Source organism: Engystomops pustulosus, chromosome 2 (genome assembly GCF_040894005.1).
Source record: "Engystomops pustulosus chromosome 2, aEngPut4.maternal, whole genome shotgun sequence".
Lineage (NCBI taxonomy): Eukaryota > Metazoa > Chordata > Amphibia > Anura > Leptodactylidae > Engystomops > Engystomops pustulosus.
In genome coordinates, this window is record NC_092412.1 from 44,216,004 (window position 1) to 44,238,421 (window position 22,418).

General features: G+C 43.8%; 1 protein-coding gene across 1 annotated transcript in view; it reads left to right on the forward strand.

Annotated features, from left to right (window-relative positions):
* The window catches only part of NBEA (neurobeachin), a 429,733-nt gene that overhangs the window by 110,062 nt on the left and 297,253 nt on the right, over positions 1-22,418 (forward strand). Inside the window, 2 exon segments of the mRNA XM_072134427.1 lie at positions 16,904-17,101; positions 19,571-19,704. Of these exon segments, the coding sequence (XP_071990528.1) occupies positions 16,904-17,101; positions 19,571-19,704 (332 nt within the window).

The following is a 22,418-nucleotide window of genomic DNA, read 5'->3' on the forward strand; positions in this document are numbered from 1 at the left end:
ACTGGAGAACATGATTTACAAGACACTAAGTGCTCCTGCTCCCAAAAGTGAAAAATAGACCCTTAAAAATAAGTAACTCTTATTAATTTTTTTTTATTTTAATGTACGGCACATGTCTGAACTAGATCCAATACGTTTTACTGGATCTTTGGTCAGGGATCTTCTTTTACTAGACTATGGGGGAGATTTATCAGAAGTTTCTGGTTGCCATGGGCAAATAGAACAGTTGTGCTCTTCTTAATCAGAGCTCAGCCTTGATTTTATATACAGTACTTCTGTGGGAAAATGATTGGTTCTGATCATTAGAACAGTCTGCTCTCGAAACTTCTGATAACTCTCATCCTATGTCGCCATTCATTTATTTAGACTATGGGGCACATTTACTTACCTGGTCGACGGAGTTCACCTGAAGTGCATTGTCCGATGACAATACACCGTGAAGATCGTGTGCCCGATATCCCAATATATGTGTCGCTTCCCTGCTCAGGTCCGCCAGAGTTCACCTTCTTCTTCCGGGTGTATGCAAGTGCATTGGTGCAACTCAATTTGAATATTAAATCCGGTGCTCAGTCCAAATCAGTCGGATCGTCAAATGGCCACGCCCCCGATTTCTGTTGCATGAAAGCCGGCGCAATTGCGCCACAATCCAACCGTGTGCAACACAATCCCCAGTTAAATACCTGTCACAGTGGCGCAAGTCCCAAAAATTTTGAAAATTAGACAAAAGTACGATCCGCGGAACCCTTGGTAAATAAGCCCCAATGTCTTAGTCTGAACCCTTTTTCTTAGATCTCTCCTAGAAGATAGATCATAACGAATGCTTAGTGGATCGACCATGAAAAACCAAAGTTTAGCCAATTTTTCACCGTCGAGTTTTGACTTTGTTGTGTGTTCCAGCCTAACGGAGAGAATAATCAATGTGTCTTATATTGGACCAGTAAAGGTTAATCACCGTGTCTGAATTCTGATAAACCTGGACTAGTTTAAAAGTGTCAGGTCCTACTTTGCATCATCTATTAGTTGCTTTAGTTCCCCACTTAACATTTTTAACTTCTTTATATTGTTTTTGATGCACCAACTTAATTTTTTCCGTAAGGAATTCTTCCTTGGAAGTCACACCTCCTTTTTCAAAGGTCCGACTCCTTGTTTGCGCTAGTCAGGAAAAGTGCTCAAAACCTGTCTAAAATGCCTTGCGTCAAATTTATTAGGGGGTTTAGACCCTTTTTTTGGTGCAAATTACTTCTGAATTCTTGATCAGCTTGCAGAATATCCTCCATTCTGTGTCTTGACACCGGGTTAGGCTGAGTTCAAAAGCTTGGGGCTTAACGTAAAAGGGCAATTTAACACAATGCAATGTGCCAAAGCTGTGTAGTGGATCAAAAATGCAGTAGGGGGAGAATTTTTTGTGCGGTGGGGTAGAGGAGTCCTGAAATAATAGCTATTCCTTTTGAAACGCTAGTAATTGCAATTATTTTCCCCCTTTCTGCCAGCTCCACGCCAAGTAGGCATGGGGGGTGTAAAGGGGGCATTTCTGGCAGTAGAGTGGGCCGCACCATTCCTGCCCCTGCACATCCGCTATAGTCTGCGCAGGTAATAGAGCAGTTGGACACCAGACAGGGACTGGCATAGAATTGTATACAGCACAGCGGATGTGCAGGGCTTATATCATACGCTGTTGTACGATAAATGTCCCCCAGTAGTGTCCATACAGACAGTAAATCTCGTGTTATACCATGCAGCATCCATTTCCTCACATTTTCTCTCTCCGTACATTCTGGTAACAGCTTTTCCTATAAACATCAGAATTCCGCAGCCTTGGGGACTGATAGATTTTTGCTTCCTTCTCACCCTTGGAATAAACTAGCGAAATACACACTAAACATTGATTTTCTATGCCCAGTCACAAATCATTTTATCTTCTCCAGTAATAATATAGAACATGGAGATGCTGTGTGCTGGAATATCTCCCTGTGATGCGGCTTGTATTCCTCTATTTACTTGGTTACAATAAATTATCCTCCTTGTCATCATCTCGCATCCAGAACTTTCCATCCCGTTCTAAATCAACATTGATTGGCTATTGATTTCTCTCCGTTCTTAGCTGATTACTTGTGCATTGTCAATTAAGGGCATGTTCCTGGCGTTTTTGTGTGTTTATTTCAGTACCTATGTGTATGGCTATTAAATATTTAGCCATCTTATTACGTCTATTCCACTGAACAACATATGGTGTGCGAGTATCTGGAAGATTCTGACATAATATAAGGTTATTGAAGGCAGGTAGCACATTGTACAAGCAACATTCAATTACACTTTTCTATTGTTTGACTTTATCTCTAAGGGTAATGCCACACGTGGTGTTTTTGGTCCGTTTTTAAACGGACTGAAAACACATGTTCTAAAACGGACCAAAAACGCCACGTGTGACATCTCCCTAAGGGTGCGGATGCACGTTCAGTTCTTTAGAAGCCAAAATCGGGTCTGGATAATAAAGGGTAAAAACTAGAGATGAGCGAGCACTAAAATGCTCGGGTACTCGTTATTCGAGACGAACTTTTCCCGATGCTCGAGTGCTCGTCTCGAATAACGAACCCCATTGAAGTCAATGGGAGACTCGAGCATTTTTCAAGGGGACCAAGGCTCTGCACAGGGAAGCTTGGCCAAACACCTGGGAACCTCAGAAAAGGATGGAAACACCACGGAAATGGACAGGAAACAGCAGGGGCAGCATGCATGGATGCCTCTGAGGCTGCTTAATCGCACCATTATGCCAAAATTATGGGCAACAGCATGGCCATGACAGAGTGACAGAATGAAGCTAGATAGCATCTAAAACATGCAATAATTGACCCTGACACTATAGGGGACGGCATGCAGAGGCAGCGGCAGCAGGCTAGAGAGTGGCATGGCGACATACCCTAAATGGACTAAGGCTTCAAACCAATGGGTGGCAGAGAGGAACCAAAGGAGGTGAGCAAGAAGCGCTCAAATAATATCGGTACATGATAAAAGTTTGCCAGTATATTTTGTGGATTACACAGCAGGGTGGCGACAAAGTTAACATGGAAGCCATGAAAACAACCCAAAATTCTGCCTGACACAGCTCGTTTGATAAGGGGACCATGTATGGAGGCAGTGAACTAGTAGTAGATTAAAGGTGCTGCAGTTAAAACTATGTTAGTTGGATCTTGGCATGGAGTTGGCGCTCCGCTGCCAGGCGAGCTTTCGCCAATCCAAGCCCCTGTCTCTAGGCTACTCCCCAAACAGCACTTCTAAGAACCTTTTGTATAAGATCAAGTGTAGTAGCGTTCTTATAAGTTTAGGATATGGCGGGTGAGGGGAATGTAAACAGATGCGCAAGAAGCGCTGAAATAATATTGGTAAATGATAAAAGTTTATTAGTATATTTTGTGGATAACACAGCTGGGTGGCGACAAAGTTAACAACTTTGATGTGGAATCCATGAAAACAACCCAAATTTCTGCCTGACACACCTCGTTTGATAAAGGGACGATGTATGGAGGCAGCTATATGGACGACATTTGGAGGTAGCAATGGAGACAACGTGTGGAGGCTGCTATGGAGACAATTTAATTTGGATAGTGCCTGTATGTGGCAGTCCCAAAAATTTTTCAAACCAGAGGAGCAGGTAGGTGGCCCTCCAGAAAAATAGAATAGATTGAGTGCCTGTATGTGGCAGTCCCAAAAAGTTTTCAAACCAGAGGAGCAGGTAGGTGGCCCTCCAGAAAAATTGAATAGATTGAGTGCCTGTATGTGGCAGTCCCAAAAAGTTTTCAAACCAGAGGAGCAGGTAGGTGGCCCTCCAGAAAAATTGAATAGATTGAGTGCCTGTATGTGGCAGTCCCAAAAAGTTTTCAAACCAGAGGAGCAGGTAGGTGGCCCTCCAGAAAAATAGAATAGATTGAGTGCCTGTATGTGGCAGTCCCAAAAAGTTTTCAAACCAGAGGAGCAGGTAGGTGGCCCTCCAGAAAAATGGAATCGATTGAGTGCCTGTATGTGGCAGTCCCAAAAAGTTTTCAAACCAGAGGAGCAGGTAGGTGGCCCTCCAGAAAAATAGAATAGATTGAGTGCCTGTATGTGGCACTCCCAAAAATTGTTTAAAACAGAGGAACGGGTCGGTGGCCCTCCAGAAAAATTGAATAGATTGAGTGCCTGTATGTGGCACTCCCAAAAATTGTTTAAAACAGAGGACCGGGTCGGTGGCCCTCCAGAAAAATTAAATGCATAAAGTACTATAGCAAGAGCCAGTGGGCCCTGTCAAAAAATAGCCAGTTTCCTCTGCTTTACTGTACAAAGAGGAGGAGAAGGAGGAAAATGAGGAGGAGGAGGAGGAGGAGTGGATCAATTATTCAGGTTGAGCTTCCTTCACCTGGTGGAGATTGGAAATTATGAGAAATCCAGGCTTTATTCATCTTAATAAGCGTCAGCCTGTCAGCGCTTTCAGTCGACAGGTGTGTACGCTTATCGGTGATGATGCCACCAGCTGCACTGAAAACCCGCTCGGACAAGACGCTAGCGGCAGGGCAGGCAAGAACCTCCAAGGCGTACAGCGCCAGTTCGTGCCACATGTCCAGCTTTGAAACCCAGTAGTTGTAGGGAGCTGTGTGATCATTTAGGACGATGGTATGGTCAGCTACGTACTCCCTCACCATCTTTCTGTAAAGATCAGCCCTACTCTGCCGAGACTGGGGACAGGTGACAGTGTCTTGCTGGGGTGACATAAAGCTGGCAAAAGCCTTGTAAAGCGTACCCTTGCCAGTGCTGGACAAGCTGCCTGCTCGCCTACTCTCCCTCGCTACTTGTCCCGCAGAACTACGCACTCTGCCGCTAGCGCTGTCAGAAGGGAAATACTGTTTCAGCTTGTGCACCAGGGCCTGCTGGTATTCATGCATTCTCACACTCCTTTCCTCTGCAGGGATGAGAGTGGAAAGATTTTGCTTGTACCGTGGGTCCAGGAGAATGAACACCCAGTAATCGGTGCTGGAATAAATTCTTTGAACGCGAGGGTCACGGGATAGGCAGCCTAGCATGAAATCTGCCATATGCGCCAGAGTACCAACGCGTAAGAATTCACTCCCCTCACTGGCCTGACTGTCCATTTCCTCCTCCTCCAACTCCTCTTCTTCTGCCCATACACGCTGAACAGTAAAGGACTCAACAATGGTCCCCTCTTGTGTCTCGCCAACATTCTCCTCCTCTTCCTCCTCATCCTCCTCCACCTCCACCTCCTCCGATATGCGCTGAGAAACAGACCTAAGGGTGCTTTGGCTATCAACAAGGGAATCTTCTTCCCCCGTCTCTTGTGACGAGCGCAAAGCTTCCGACTTCATGCTGATCAGAGAGTTTTTCAACAGGCCAAGCAGCGGGATGGTGAGGCTGATGATGGCGGCATCGCCACTGACCATCTGTGTTGACTCCTCAAAGTTACTCAGCACCTGACAGATATCAGACATCCACGTCCACTCCTCATTGTAGACTTGAGGAAGCTGACTGACCTGACTACCAGTTCTGGTGGAAGTTGACATCTGGCAGTCTACAATGGCTCGGCGCTGCTGGTAAACTCTGGATAACATGGTCAGTGTTGAATTCCACCTCGTGGGCACGTCCTACAACAGTCGGTGAGCGGGCAGTTGGAGGCGGCGCTGCGCTGCCCTGAGAGTGGCAGCATCTGTGCTGGACTTCCTGAAATGCGCACAGATGCGGCGCACCTTCGTGAGCAAATCTGACAGATTGGGGTATGTCTTGAGGAAACGCTGAACTATCAGATTTAACACATGGGCCAGGCATGGCACATGTGTCAGTCTGCCGAGTTGCAGAGCCGCCACCAGGTTACGGCCGTTGTCACACACAACCATGCCTGGCTTCAGGTTCAGCGGTGCCAGCCACAGATCAGTCTGCGCCGTGATGCCCTGTAATAGCTCTTGGGCGGTGTGCCTTTTATCGCCTAGGCTCAGCAGTTTGAGCACCGCCTGCTGTCGCTTAGCAACGGCACTGCTGCTGTGCCTAGAGCTACCGACTGATGGCGCCGTGCCCACGGATGGTAGTTCGGAGGAGGAGGTGGAGGAGGGGTGGGAGGAGGAGGAGGCATAGTAGGCCTGAAACACCTGGACCGAGGTAGGCCCCGCAATCCTCGGCGTCGGCAGTATATGACCAGCCCCAGGGTCAGACTCGGTCCCAGCCTCCACCAAGTTAACCCAATGTGCCGTCAGCGATATATAGTGGCCCTGCCCGGCAGCACTCGTCCACGTGTCCGTGGTCAGGTGGACCTTGTCAGAAACGGCGTTGGTCAGGGCACGGGTGATGTTGTCTGACACGTGCTGGTGCAGGGCTGGGACGGCACATCGGGAAAAGTAGTGGCGGCTGGGGACCGAATACCGAGGGGCGGCCGCCGCCATGAGGTTGCGAAAGGCCTCGGTCTCTACTAGCCTATAGGGCAGCATCTCCAGGCTAAGCAATCTGGAGATGTGCACATTAAGGGCTTGGGCGTGCGGGTGGGTTGCACTATATTTGCGTTTCCGCTCCAGCGTCTGGGGTATGGAGAGCTGAACGCTGGTGGATGCTGTGGCGGATCGTGGAGGCGACGATGGGGTTTTTGTGGCAGGGTCCTGGGCAGGGGGCTGACTATCAGCTGACACAGGGGAAGGAGCAGTGGTGTGCACGGCCGGAGGTGAACGGGCTTGTTGCCACTGAGTGGGGTGTTTAGCATTCATATGCCTGCGCATACTGGTGGTAGTTAAGCTAGTAGTGGTGGAACCCCTGCTGAGCCTGGTTTGGCAAATGTTGCACACCACAGTCCGTCGGTCATCCGGTGTTTCCTTAAAGAACCTCCAGACTTCTGAAGATCTAGCCCTCGCTGCAAGAGCCCTCGCCACGGGAGCTTCACTAGTTGACACATTTGGCGCTGATGCACCAGCTCTGGCCCTGCCTCTCCGTCTGGCCCCACCACTGCCTCTTCCAACCTGTTCTGGTCGAGGACTCTCCTCCGTCTCAGAAGCACTGTGTTCACCCGGCCTCTCAACCCAGCTTGGGTCTGTCACCTCATCATCCTCCGATCCCTCAGTCTGCTCCCCCCTCGGACTTCCTGCCCTGACAACAACTTCCCCACTGTCTGACAACCGTGTCTCCTCATCGTCGGACACCTCTTTACACACTTCCACTACGTCAAGAAGGTCATCATCACCCACAGACTGTGACTGGTGGAAAACCTGGGCATCGGAAAATTGCTCAGCAGCAACCGGACAAGTGGTTTGTGACTGTGGGAAGGGTCCAGAAAACAGTTCCTCAGAGTATGCCGGTTCAAATGCCAAATTTTCCTGGGAGGGGGCAGACTGGGGGGGAGGAGGCTGAGGTGCAGGAGCTGGAGGAGTGGCGATTTCGGTGACATGGGTGGACTGCGTGGAAGACTGACTGGTGGACAAATTGCTCGAAGCATTGTCAGCAATCCACGACATCACCTGTTCGCACTGTTCTGGCCTCAACAGTGCTCTACCACGAGTCCCAGTAACTTCAGACATGAACCTAGGGAGTGTAGCTCTGCGGCGTTCCCCTGCTCCCTCATAAGCAGGTGGTGTCTCACCCCGCCCAGGACCACGGCCTCTGACCCCTGCAGTAGTTGGACGCCCACGTCCCCGCCCTCGTCCTCTACCCCTAGCCCTCGGGTTAAACATTTTTAAAATGAGAGTTATAGCTTTAATTTTTTTTTAACTTTTTTTTGTGTTTTTTTTTTTTTTTTTTTGTGTTTTTGAGTTTTTAAAACCAAACAATGCTATCCTATTGCTATGGCTATTTTCTAGCCAAGTATGAAAGCACACTACTATGCCAGATGAGATGACACCGAGTTATTAAACAAAATAAACGTAAAATAAAAAAGGACAAATGGCAGACTGTGCCTAATTGAAATCCAACCCCTACTAAATTTTCCCACTTCGGTCTTTGCAATGGATATGTGCGTCACTAAGCGCAAAACACAGCGGTCGCAAGTCTCACTACAAATTGCTGACAATTGGCTAGTAGATGCACTGCAGCAAGTACAGCCACCAGCAGATCAACCAGAAATCAAATATATAACGCTACTGTAGGCGTAAGCCGTTTGGATTCTCCTATGGCTATTTTCTAGCCAAGTATGAAAGCACACTACTATGCCAGATGAGATGACACTGAGTTATTAAACAAAATAAACGTAAAATAAAAAAGGAAAAATGGCAGACTGTGCCTAATTGAAATCCAACCCCTACTAAATTTTCCCACTTTGGTGTTTGAGGTGGATATGTGTGCCACTAAGAGCTAAACACAACGGTAGCAAGTCCCCCTGCTAATTCCTCACAAAATGGTACTAGATGCAAATAAAAAAAAAAAAAAAAGTAGAACGTTATTGTAGCCCTAAGAAGGGCTGTTGGGTTCTTTGAGAATCACTCCTGCCTAACAGTAAGCTAATAGAACACCCTAACGCTTTCCCTGACCAGCAGCAGCTCTCTCCCTAGCGGCATCCAGACACAGAATGATCCGAGCAGCGCGGGTAGCGGCTAGTCTATCCCAGGGTCACCTGATCTGGCCAGCCAACCACTGCTATCGACGTGTAAGGGTACCACGTCATGCTGGGTGGAGTGCAGAGTCTCCTGGCTTGTGATTGGCTCTGTTTCTGGCCGCCAAAAAGCAAAACGGCGGGAGCTGCCATTTTCTCGAGCGGGCGAAGTATTCGTCCGAGCAACGAGCAGTTTCGAGTACGCTAATGCTCGAACGAGCATCAAGCTCGGACGAGCATGTTCGCTCATCTCTAGTAAAAACATATAATAGAAAGGTGCTACTACTCCTACTATTTTTACTCTACTCCTAGTTTGAACATCAAAAAATGCATCTGAAAAACCATAAAATCTTGTGTTGGAAAAATTCATTCATCGATAAATGAGTAACAGGGGTCTGCTTTGTCATTTTTCTGTATGTACATATTTGTACTTTGTATAAAATATTCTGCACCTTGTTTTTTTTTAACCTATTAGTTTGTTTGAGGAAAGCTTTGGATAGTATTATGTGCTTAGTGAAGAGATCTCTCACAGAAGTCCAGTTGCAATCCTAGAATATAAATGTTTTTATCATAGACATGGAGCTACTAACAACACAAACACAGTATCAGAGCCTTAGGGATCTTTAACATTGGTGTTGGTGCTCAGCTTCAGTTCCACATCCGTTTGGTCTTCGTTGGATCTCTGTTATTCTTCCGTGTGGTCTCGTGTCTGCAAAAAAAAAACCTGAAGATTAAACATTGCTTTGAAAACATGACTCCTGGTTTTTAGCCTCATCAGTGAAAAAATAACTGATGTTTAATCAGTTTTCTTTGCGGACCCACAGATTTCTATTGCCTTTTGTGATCCGCATCAGTGAAATAATAATTTTTTTCACAGACAACGGATCAGTAAAAATTCAAGCCAATGTAAAAACACCCATAGAAAACGATGGCTTTGTGAGGCATCCGTGGAAATCACTGAACCTCGGACATGAAAAACATACACCAATGTGAAAGAGCCCTTTGTGACAAAACATTTGACATACAATATTGGAGCACATTTACTTACCCGGTCATGTCACAATCCCCGATCCAGACAGTTCAACGAAGATGTAGTCCGGTGCGATTCACCAACATCATGCGCCCAAGATCCTGCATCTGTTGCTTCCCCGCTGAGGACCGATGGAGTTCACTTTCTTCTTTGCGGTGCTTGTAAGTGTGTTGCGACACAATTTACGATGTTAAATACTGCGCGTTGTCCGAATCCGTCGGCCCGACCCCCAATTTGTGTCGCGTGAAAGCTGGCACCGCTGCGTCAAAATCCGATCACGTGCGCCAAAAACCACTGTTAAATTCGGTGCTAATCGGAAATCGTTGTGAAACCCTTAGTAAATGAGCCCCATTGAGTGCAATAGTCAGGTGTGAGAAATATTCTAGTTGAAACACGATCAGTGTGCAACCCTTTAGACTAAAAACAAATTATGTTACGCTAGTATGGAAAACAGAAAGTTGCACATCAAAAAATCAAATATGTAACAACTTTTTTTTTTTTTTCTTTTAAGCAAAAATAGAAAGATTCTTTTAAGGGGGTTGTACCCGGTTAAGAAGTTATGTGATAACAAATTTATTGGCAAGGGTTCAACTGCTGAGACCCACCAGAAGAATAAAGATAGGAATTTTTTAAGTGCACAGGCTATCTTCAGCACTCATTTATTGTCAACGAGACTGCCATAGATAGCCGAGCACTCTGCTGAGCAATTCCCGACCCCTCTATACTACTGAATGGAGTGACGGTTCACGCGCTCTCGATCTGCTGCTCCACCCATTAGTGAGGAATGAACCCCTGTTCTCTAGTCTGCTTGGGGGTCCTGTTCTTGTGATCGGCGGGGGTCTCAGCAGCCAATCAGCTTGTATTGTATCCCCTATCCTAGATACACTACACAAATAATATACATTGCTAATCAATATGAACCAAGGAGCAAACCATATATCAATGTCTCATGCTAGGTAACACTCCAGCAAACCTTTCCGCCATGTGCGTCACTTCTAAAAAGAGCTGATTCCTCGGGAGTCTTGCGTGCTACAATTATTTGTCTCCATTTTCATATTGGAAGTATTCTGAATCAATAGCTTAGTGGCATAATAAAAAGGGGGAGCATGGTTAAAAGGAAATGTTTTTCAGGATTTAGACTCAAAAGTTGTCACCAACCCGATATCCAGGACAGTGCCCGGATCACACTGACGTGGTGATCATCTAAAGTGTCCCTTTTTTTTTTTTTTACAACTAATAGGACTACCATACCATCATAAGCTACCTTTTAGCTGCTGTCACCCAAACATGGAAGGATGTATCTGGTCTATGGAACATCTATTAAGCCAGGGCGAGGTCATCCTGTTCATTTGTACATAGCATTTAAAAGTCTCTTCCGTTCTCTGCTGGATTATAGGAGGACATCATTGTGATCCTGTCACTGATCTGGATAATATTTTGGCAGTAGTTTGTGGGCCTAAATACTCATGATGGGATCCCTTTTAAAAGGCACCATATCCAGATTTTACCATATTAAATTAGCCACCCTCAGACACCCCTATCTTCGGTTCTATAGTACTTAGAAACATACTTTTGGTGTCATTTTAAAAAATAAGAATTTTATCTTTCAGAAAATCAGGTTTGTGGTTCTGTGATCTACAGAATTTTAGATAAATGCAGTTAGACATTGGGGGAATATATTGAGATTCACATATTGAGCACCAGTCTGGATGTCTGTATCTGTGATGAGAATCTTTCCTTACCTTAATAAGACACCAAGCATTTTTCTTGGTACTATAGAACTGAAATGACACTCCCTCCTACAGCCTCTAAACTGTAGGCAAAATTTGACTCTTCTCTGCTAATTTTCACATGACAGGTAAATTGTCAAGAATTTACAAAAGAAGTGGGAATTCTAGAAAGGACATCTGGTCAACCTGGTTACCTCTTGATTTGCCTTCCGCACTTGCTTTATGGTGTCAGCGATTTCCATGTTGCGATAGAACATAGTAGGAACAGACTCCAAAGAGGAGACAAGAAACTCATATTTATTAATATATATTTAGCTTAGAGGCAGTCAATCAGTGTATAAAATGTCCTATTTACTGTAACTGCAGTAAAAAAAATTACTTTTTTCTGGAAATTTTTCCTGTCCTTATTACACAAAATTAAAAAGAATAAAAGTTTATTTTACTAGATAATTGGCTTGATATCCCCGGAAAGTGCTTTGTTTGCGGTCCCTTATTTACAAAAGGTTTTAATAGATTGAGTTGGGACATTACGTAACCCGAAATCTCCCAATCAATGCGGTGATCCCTGTAGCGACTTTGCAGTTCATTAAGTCTACTTGGTCCGCCGGGAGGATACGCCAAATGAATTGGAGAACTAAACCAATGGAAGAGAATTCCAAACATGATTAAATATGACATTCTTGGTTCACTTGGCAAAGAAAAGGGGAAGAGATTTAAAATGTTTGATGTCTTTTTATTTCTGGCTAAATATAGAACGTTCCTTATCTCCGAGAAAGAAATGGAATGTTTAAGCTAATAACCTATTAGCGACTGAACAGAGATCGTGGCTGGAAAAGTAAAGTTTGAAAATGCTTTATTAAAGTGGGGGATTAATTTCCTTCCTCTGAGTTGAAGGAGCATTAGTTCTACCTGGAGGTTAACCATGTGACTCCTGCAACTCCTTTGCGTAGATTTGTTGGTGCCTAACCCTGTGGTTGGTCCTTCTTTTCTTCATGGTATTTGAATATCAAACATTTAGAGCAGACATAACCTACACTTGCTGATACCCCAGCAAATAATGGGTGAGGGGGGCTATGCATAGATCATGTCTGCCATCTTAATAGCCGCCTTATAGGATCAAGGGCAGGTTTTTCTAGTCGGAAGTTGGTTATGTACCTTGTCACAAGACCAGAGTTGCAAATTCAAGATGGCAACCATGTTCCAAACATAACCCTGGACATAGCCTGTAAGATAGGTCACACTCAACCATTACTGGCTGGTCATTTTCCCTTGTGTTTCCGAATCAAAGGGTGTCCTAGGACTTTTGATTTTTTGACTTTTTGACATTATGTACAAATCTCCTTTATCACCTGGTGCCTTCTATTCAGCTTTAAGGGTGCATTCAAACATTCAGTTTTTCTATGTCCAAACCAGTAGTGAAGTGGGAAAAAAAGAGTAGCACCTCTCAGTGGTATGTGCTCACCCATTATTTTCCACACCTGCTTCTTTAAGCGCCTCTTCCTTTGGGCTTTTCCTAAAAGGGCCGCTGACTTCTGCTGGAAATCTTCCTGTTACTCACAAATTTGCCCCCACCACTGCCTTGAACTTAGACATTGGAAAGTGAATAATAATTCCTTTATTTATATAGCGCACACAGATTACGCAGCTCTGCACAGAACTTGCCAAATCAGTCCCATGTCTCCATGGGGCTCACAATCTTATCAACCTACCAGTATGTTTTGGAGTGTGGGAGGAAACCGGAGGGCCCGGAGGAAACCCACACAAACAGGAGAGAACATACAAACTCTTTGCAGATATTGACCCTGGAACATATATGTACTTCCCCCAGGTGTCTCTGGACTTTTTTTGGGGAAAACCTGATGGTGTAGGTTAATAATGCAAAATAATTGCCAAACTATGTAAGACTGTTAATTCCTAACATATAGTTGAATTTGGTTTTCTGGATGTAGAGTAACTTCAATAAATGTCCTTCAGATGCTCATTCGTGGCTGTTCTTCCCAACCCCCAAATCCTCTTGGAGGGCTGAAGGAAGAAATTTTATGCTAGCCATGTTTTAGGATAATTGTAGGATGGACCCCTCAAGATAGGGAGCACCAAATCAGTAGGGGTCAGATCCCACCATCTTTAAGTCGTGACCTATTGCAGAAATAAACTCTCTCAGATATAGTGATTTTTATTCTCTCCTTTTTTATGAGTTCTTTTTTACTTTTGTTGGAATAATTATTTGTGCATCTTTGTATCTTAACTCTCTCGCCTCTTGAAATAGAGGTCACTCTGCCGTCCGTCACCTTCTTGCTTTCTTGACTGTAATTTTAGTTGTTGCAGTCGTGTTCTTTATGTGTACCAAAGAAAACAAAGTGACAAATAATCAGGAATTTTCTGCCTGAGAACACGGCCATTGCTCCCAGACTGCTTGTTATGTGCCAGTCTATAGACTTAGTCTTTTGTACAAATGTACAGATCTTGAGTTTATTCACAAAGAACATAATGTTCTGTATATTATAATTATTCATGGTTCATAATTGTTGTTCATAATTCAGTTTTCTTCTCTAGTGCTATCTCTAGGAGGCAAAGGCAAAGCTTCTTGGCACTGCACCTATGGCACAATGGACACTTTTAGGTCCTTGGGATCTTTTATCTACTAACGTAGATGATTATTTAGATTGTTATGAAATACAGTGAGCACACGACCTGTTCATCACTGAATTGCGCATTCCCCATGATCAGAGAAGAGCCCAATACAACCAGGGGACTTTTTTTTTTAAATTATGTAATAAAAAGTTGTTATAGTCTGCTTTGAGACTGTCCACAAGATCATATGGACGTACTGTTGGTTTAGTGTGTTAACAGTACCACCACTAGGATTGGGTCAAAGGTTGCAGGGTTGGGGATATGTTGGAGCCCATGCTAATGTGTTGTGACTTTTCTGATTAACAGAAACGGGAACGCTGCCCATTCCCCTTCAATAATTGTTTGTCTGATGCATGTCCACCCGATGGCTGCTGTCCCCAACCCTGGAAGAGTGTGCATATCTTCCTAATGCGGGGAGTAACTTATTACCAGAAATATCTAAGGCTGCATTCACACATTTTGCATTTGAATTATCTTTTGAAACTGAATTAATATGCAACAGGGATGGGCATGCATCGGGAATGACCACCAAATATTTTTGCATGGTTTCAGTGCAAATGCATATGCAATCGCGCAAAGCTTTTGAATTGTGATTTGAAACCTGATTGAAATGTAACATGTGAACACAGCCAAAACAATTTAGCGTATTAAAATATCAGTTGATCCCTAATGTAAATGGGGTCCAGAAAGTGAACCTGTCGGGGGAAAATGCAGTGAAATCTGCAGGCAGAAGGAGAGACCGAATACGTTACATTAAAGTTACAAAAAACAGATAATGGGATATTATATATTTATAGTATGGTGACAGGATTTGTCGTAAATATATGATAGAGCTGTGTCCTACCGTTGGGACGTGATTGTATAACAAAAAAAAGGGGAGCACCGACCCGCTTCCCTTGGGACCCCCGAATGATGATATGGTCATCTATGGTTTTTGGGTGCCCCAATACAACTGAATGGAGAACGGCCACACGTGTGCAATAAACTCTCCATTCGACTCCGTCAACATTAGATCAATGTTTTCGAGATAGGACCGGGTCCTGCAGGTGGTACTTATCTTTATAAGATTGCTCGGCAGTCACAGTAGTGATTTTTCCAACAGCAACAGTCGCCATGGAGTCTATTCAGACACATCCCATCAATTTCTAATGCTGACATGTCTATGAATTAGAGATCTTGGGCCAAGCTTGTTTCTATCAACTGGAGAAGGGAGGAGACGCGATGCCAAAAAACGCTTTCCAATAATTCTATCTGGCAATACAATTATTTGTAGAAATCACAATCCATTTTTGCAACCACCTAATGAATTGCTTGTCGCCGTTGACATTCTAGGAAGCCACATGAGAGAGGAAAAAGTGATTTGTGTCATTTTTGTGCTGCTCTTCTTTCCGGTGAGATAATGTACAGAAGAAATGAGCAGCTTCCTCCCCCTATCCTGCATATAAACTCCTGACAAACACATTGCAAGTCAATGAACTCGTGTTTTAAGCACTTTCATTGTCTTGCTCGTTGTCTTCATGTAGCTGTCATCTGCCTGCAACATTTTAAAAAAACCATGTCAAATGGAAACGACAGCTTGCTTTATGGAAGTCTCTTATCCATTCATGCTTGGACAATTTGACAGCAAACGGTTTCACGGCAACCACGTCAATCATTTCTGGCGAGATTTTATGAAGGCAATTAAGTGTTACCTCTTGACATAGAAAAAAAAGTTAAAACAGGATAAGAGAAGCTGTGTACAGTAAGAATAATAGTATGTCATGGTGTTTAACAGACTTCATTCCCGAGTGCGGCTTGGTAGACGTCCTGAGTGCATCCAGGCAATGATCCATGATACACACTCCTTCAAGGCCTTTCCATTAAGGCCAGCGGTATTTGTTAATACTCGGAGTTATGCGTGTGTAAACGGCTTCTCCATCTGTATAAACCGTGTCGGCCCGAGCACTCATGGAATTACAGCTTGTTATGCTCTTTGATCACTGTTTTCTGCCTCTGGAGTTAACACAACTACAATTCTTCATGTACCTTGTATCCATCTTCTCAAGGCTCTGCTTTTTTTAGTATAACCATCAGTCATGAGTACATTATAACACCCTCTTCATTGGCAATCTGACTTCATTTATGGCATCCCCCCAATAGGGCTGCAACATAACGATCTGTGTTGGCATCCCCTATTGTAAATGAACATATGGACGGATTTGATCACATTGTCCTTGATGCCACAAGTTTGCACAAAACTTTTTGCACACAGTGATTTGTGACTTTTTCTACACCATTATGTGCAAATATCGTTCTTAAATTTCATATATTATCCTCTCATACATCGGACTCCTACTTCTGGGTGGGATTTGCTTGAATAAGTTGAGGAGAGAATGGGGGGAGGGATCTGATGCCATTGTTAAAGTTTATAGGAGTTATGAAATCTCCTAATCATGCACATTCGCCATCTCCTATATACTTCATTAGCGAAATATATATACATTGTGTAATAAAAATATACAAAGCAGACCATGATAATGTATATTAATGAATTATGTTTTTAAAGGTTTTAAAATTAATGTCCCAATGGGAGTTTTCAGTGAAATCTCTATTTCCCAATACTAACATTGACTTGACCATGTGTGCAACATGAGCCACAAACCGGAGGAATTGATCCCCTGTCTGCAGCCTGTTTCAGATTTGTGGCTTGTGGGAAATGGGCCAGTTTCCCTGCAAATCAGGGTATTAAAGGGATCTGCTCTATAACTTGCTCACTTATGGTGTGGTGAGAAACAGTACATGCTCCATTCACAATAGACCTCAGTGGGAGCCGTGATGTAGCCAGAATATTTGCGGATAGCTCATGGCCCCCAAAAACAGTTGTGTGCATGAGGCCTAAAATTTATAGTTTAAGATTTGTTTCATACTTTCAATGAACATTGTTTGGTATTCCAGCTTGTTCTAATACTTTGTGGCCTTTTCTTTGTGCAGAGTACGTTCAAGTTCAAATCGGAGAGTGACATCCATTTGGCCGAGCACCACAAACAAGTCCTATATGACGGGAAACTTGCCAGCAGTATAGCCTTCACCTACAACGCAAAGGCCACTGATGCCCAGCTTTGCCTTGAATCGTCACCAAAGGAAAACGCCTCCATCTTTGTGCATTCTCCCCATGCACTGATGTTACAGGTACAGAATATAATTGGGATCAGTCACAAAGTAATACGTGTTTGCTTTTTTTTTCTTTATAAGTTATATACAGTGTGTATGTATGTGTGTATAAATATATATATACTATATATACACACACACATACACGCACGCATACACACACACATATATATATATATATATATATATATATATATATATCTATATATATTTATTAAAGGTCACCTTTAAGGATCACTACAGAGCTATTAACATTCATTGGGATCTTTTTTCTCAGCCAGGGAGGAGTGGGTTAGTGTTGGGTCAGCAGCAGCTCCTTGGAGGACAGTAGTTTAGCTATTTTGTGCATCTAAACAGCTGACCGTGCACACATTCACGGTATGATTTTTAGAGAATGCCAAGGCAGAGAGGAGACACATCTGTTGCTTACCGACCCATAACATCACATTCTCAAAATAGCTTCTGCTTCAGACAGATTCATGTTACATCTCCCCATTCTGCTTAAAGAGTAATGACATTTGAAGGAACAGAGAGAGGCCAGCTCTTCAACATGAATGATCATAGAGCATAACCATTGAATTGGATGATCAAAGCCTACATGTATACAGTAATAGCCCATTGCACATTGGCAGATATTTAATTATAATATCAGAAGGAGATTTAGAATTTTGTAGCAGTTAGCGCTGCGATGTCCCACCACTGGGATAATGATGCCGCACTTCACTATATAGACTTAAGAACACCCAACTTACAGACGACCCCTAGTTACAGACTGACCCCCAGGCTGAAATCATCAGCTGTAAGGTGCCTTTTTAATGACTTTTTATTAATAATTCTTGTTCACATGACAGCACAAAATTTTGAAAATCCAATTTTTGCATTTGAAAATACATTTTTGCCTGGAACTTCAGTTATAATAATAATAATCTTTATTTATATAGCGCCATCAAATTCCGTAGCGCTTTACAAATCATAGGGGACAAATAAAACTATATTACATTACAAAGAACAAACAGTCATATGGAACAATAGGAGTGAGGGCCCTGCTCACAAGAGCTTACAGACTATGAGGATGAGGGGGTGACACAAGAGCTTACAGTCTATGAGGATGAGGGGATGACACAAGAGCTTACAGTCTATGAGGATGAGGGGGGACACAAGAGCTTACAGTCTATGAGGAGGAGGGGGGACACAAGAGCTTACAGTCTATGAGGATGAGGGGGAGACACAAGAGCTTACAGTCTATGAGTATGAGGGGGACACAAGAGCTTACAGTCTATGAGGATCAGGGGTGACACAAAAGCTTACAGTCTATGAGGATGAGGGGGTGACACAAGAGCTTACAGTCTATGAGGATGAGGGGGTGACACAAGAGCTTACAGTCTATGAGGATGAGGGAGTGACACAAGAGCTTACAGTCTATGAGGATGAGGAGGGACACAAGAGCTTATAGTCTATGAGGATGAGGGGGTGACACAAGAGCTTACAGTCTATGAGGATGAGGGTTATAAAATAGTTCCCACTTACATATAAATTCAACTTAACCACAAACGTAAAGAACCAATCATGTATGTAACCCGAGGCCTCCTTTATCTGCCTTCATGTTGCATATTCTCCTCCTCTTCATAATGAACACAAGTAACTGAACGATTCCGTGATTCTTAAAGAAAATCTGCCATCAATATCAAGCGTGATAAACCAGGGACACTTATTCATAGATCCCAGCACCGTGACATTGGAAATCTTCTATTTGTTTTCCATGACCTCCTTTCTTTTAAAAAATCCACTTTTAAAATTATGCTAATGAGACAAAAGGGCTCTAAGATGTATCAGAACCCCTCTGTGCTTTAGCTTCACAGGCTGTTACATTGTGTAGGAGCACTTCCCTCCTCCCACTGCGCTAAATCTTCCTGCTGGCATGAGATTGCATCAAGGAGAGGCAGAGGGGGGGGGGGGGTAGTTTTGAGGGAGTAAAAGGGAGTCGACCATGGATAACAAACATAAGAGGATTACCACAGTCACAGTTCTTGGATCTATGGGTAAGTGTCCCTGGATTATCCATGCTTGATTTTGATTGTAGATACCCTTTATAAGAATAAGACCAGTACTTTTAACCCAAGTATCCCAAGGGACTGTGTACGGCCTTGTGTATCACAGTGGTCTGCCACTAACACGACCTGGACTCCTGGGCAACCCACTATAGGTGGCCCTTATTTTTACCATAGACTTCTACGGAGAGACTGTAGGATGTGTTCTATTTTTTGCTTTGTGGTGCCAGTTCACAGTGCGGTGAGAAATACGGCTAGCATTTGGCTAACTCTATTTCCCATTAAAGTCTATGGGGTCGTGTTTTAGGCGGGGAAAAAAAAGTTTTATGGTGTGTTTTTTCTACGTCTAAAAACCAAAACGTGTGTTCAAAGCCTTAAATTAAAAGTATACATGCATCACTCTAAATATCTATTTTTTCCCCTTACGTCTCCCATTTAGGATGTAAAAGCTATAGTAACGCACTCCATACACAGTGCAATCCATTCGATCGGGGGTATCCAGGTTCTCTTCCCTCTCTTTGCACAGCTGGACAATAGGCAGCTGAATGACAGTCAGGTGGAAACCACAGTCTGGTAAGTAATCTTCATTTACTATGGAAAGGTGTGCACAAGGTCTTATTTTTCGTTGCTTGGACGAGTATTTCCCCTGCTTGAGATCAAGCATTTAATTAAGAAAAGACCGTGAAGAACAGTGAAGAATACAATGAAAACCGTGAACACAGGATCATTTAAGTGAAGAACACATTGCAGATGTTTCCATACATCTGCAATGTGTTCTTCACACATATTGTTCTTCACATGCTATTGGGAAGAACACCTTTCTGCACACGTGTTTTCGGATAAGTTAGCAGATGTACGGAAACATCTGCAATGTGTTCTTCAGTGTTCTTTCAATGTGTTCTTTCACTGAAAACATCTGCAATGTGTTCTTCAGTGTTCTTCTTTCAATGTGTTCTTTCAGTGAAAAATGCTTGAGTCTCCCATTGACTTCAATGGGGTTCGTTATTCGAGACGAGCACTCGAGCATCGGGAAAAGTTTGTCTCGAATAACGAGCACTTGAGCATTTTAGTGCGCGCTCATCTCTTGTCCTACCTTTCTACGGAATACGGCGATGTGTGCCATATTCCTATGGAGAGGGTCAGGTTGAACAGCGCTCTCTCCCTCCTCCTCTACCCCGGCGCCGATGTAAGCCGCCTTACTACAATACGGCGGGCATACATCCTGTGCATGTAGCCGAAGGGTGGTGTCACACTTGGCATTTTTAATCCGTTTTTGGTCTGTTTTTAAGCATACGTTTTCTGTACGTTAAAAACGCGTGGAGTTTTGAAAATGCATGCGTTTTTTGGAAACGCATCCGTTTTTGTCAAACTGACTGAAAACACATGCTTTAAAACGGACCAAAACTGTGTGGCCGTTATATTCACCTACATCACAATATTTGATGAGTGCCAGTATTATAATGTTAGTTTTAACCATTTTTCTTTAGTCGTGGGCAGATTTTATCAGAGGTCGATTTGGAGTTCGTCTGTAAATGGATTGTGGGTTTTAATTGATTGGTGTTGGCTATTGCATCTGAGGAAGACAATAGATTTAGCAATCTTTTAAGCAAATGCTCTCCTGGGAATGCATAGCGAGCACTAAGAGAGTCTCTCATCATAAAGGTTTATTGATTTATTTTCAATGCGGCTTTCGAGGGTTACCACAGACAGTTTAGGTCAAAGATATAATGGAAGGTTTGAGTAGTACGGGAGGATATGCATATATCTGGCAAAGGAAACGATGATCATATTTTAGGATATATTTAAAGGTCGTACATTTTACTGTTTCATCAATTATCCTTTATCCATCTTACCAGTCTTGACTGGTCCTCCATCTCCTGGAGGATGTCGATTGAGCAGCTGATGGGGTATTTAATCATAGGGACCTGGCAGGCACACAGCACACAGGCCACAAGCTACTCCTCACACCGCCTGCTCTAATAATACGTACATTATGTAATGGAAAGGGATTGTCTGCTTTACATCTCCTCACCGCTCTGTGGGGGTGCGGTCACACGTTGCGCTTTGGTTGCGTTTTCAATACCTTTTGAAACGCATTACAACAGCTGAGGAGAGGAGTGTTAACAGTAACGATTAGGCAAATCACCTCTCCTCAGGTGTTGTAATGTGTTTCAAAATGCAATGAAAATGCAACCAAAATGCAACGTGTGACCCTACCCTTAGGATTTAATCAGGTGGGGGGAATCGCATGTGGCTGCAAATTTGTGGCCGTATGTACGTCCCCACAGACGGCAATGGCCGCCCGGCGGCAGTGTTTGGCACCGTTCCGCGCCATACACCAGGAAAAGGTAGGGGATGGTCTATCTTTTCCCGGCTGTGCGGCCATGCGCTGCTGTTTCTTATGGAGGGGGGGGGGAGGGTCACCTCTCCAGCACACGTGTAAATGCCTACCGGGGCGGGCCGCGGCCCAATCTCATCGGCATTTCTATGGAAACGCCTGCGATCGGGAACAAGCCGCCGGTGTTTTGCATAAAATGAACGCAAAACACCGGCGGCTCGTTCCCGATCGCAGGCATAGAAACGCCGATGCGATCGGGCCACGTGCCGCCAAGGTAGGCGCGGCTTTGTCTGCATTTGCGTTTTCAAACACAGACAAAGCGTCACGTGTGGCACCAGCCTTAGGATTATTGAAGATGGTAGAAGCGACCACCACCACCTTCTGTTGAAATCGGAGGTCAATGGTTATTTAAGCTGGTACTTGGCACTGGATAAGGGGTACTAGTTAGAAAAATACCTTGACGTTCCCAGTTTAATCTGTAAGGGAGCTTGGCAGTAAGTGATCAATTATCTAGCGAAGCCATAACCAGAGTATTGTCTTCAGATCAATAGTTTATCTGTGTGTATCAGGTTTTTTCAGAGCAATAGATGTTGATCATAATCGCTTTACTTTCGCCAAGAGGTGCGTGTCCAAAACATATCATCCCCCCACATTAGCTCTATTAGCTAATGGGTTGAATAAAAATAGGTTTTTGAAAGCTTATGGTTCTGTGAGCTACAGAACTGGACAGCAGGCAGTTAAAATGTTATAGTAAAGGCGGCAACTGGATCTTTATTGGCAGCTGTATCTCTGGTTCTGTAGCTCACAAGTGTGATGTAATCTGAAAGATGTAATCTGAATCTTTAATTTGACAATGATTCTAGGTACTATAGCACAGCTTCTGAAGTGACACTACCTCTACAGAGATTTCCCATAAAAGATTCACATTTCATACCCTGCCTGAGGGGTC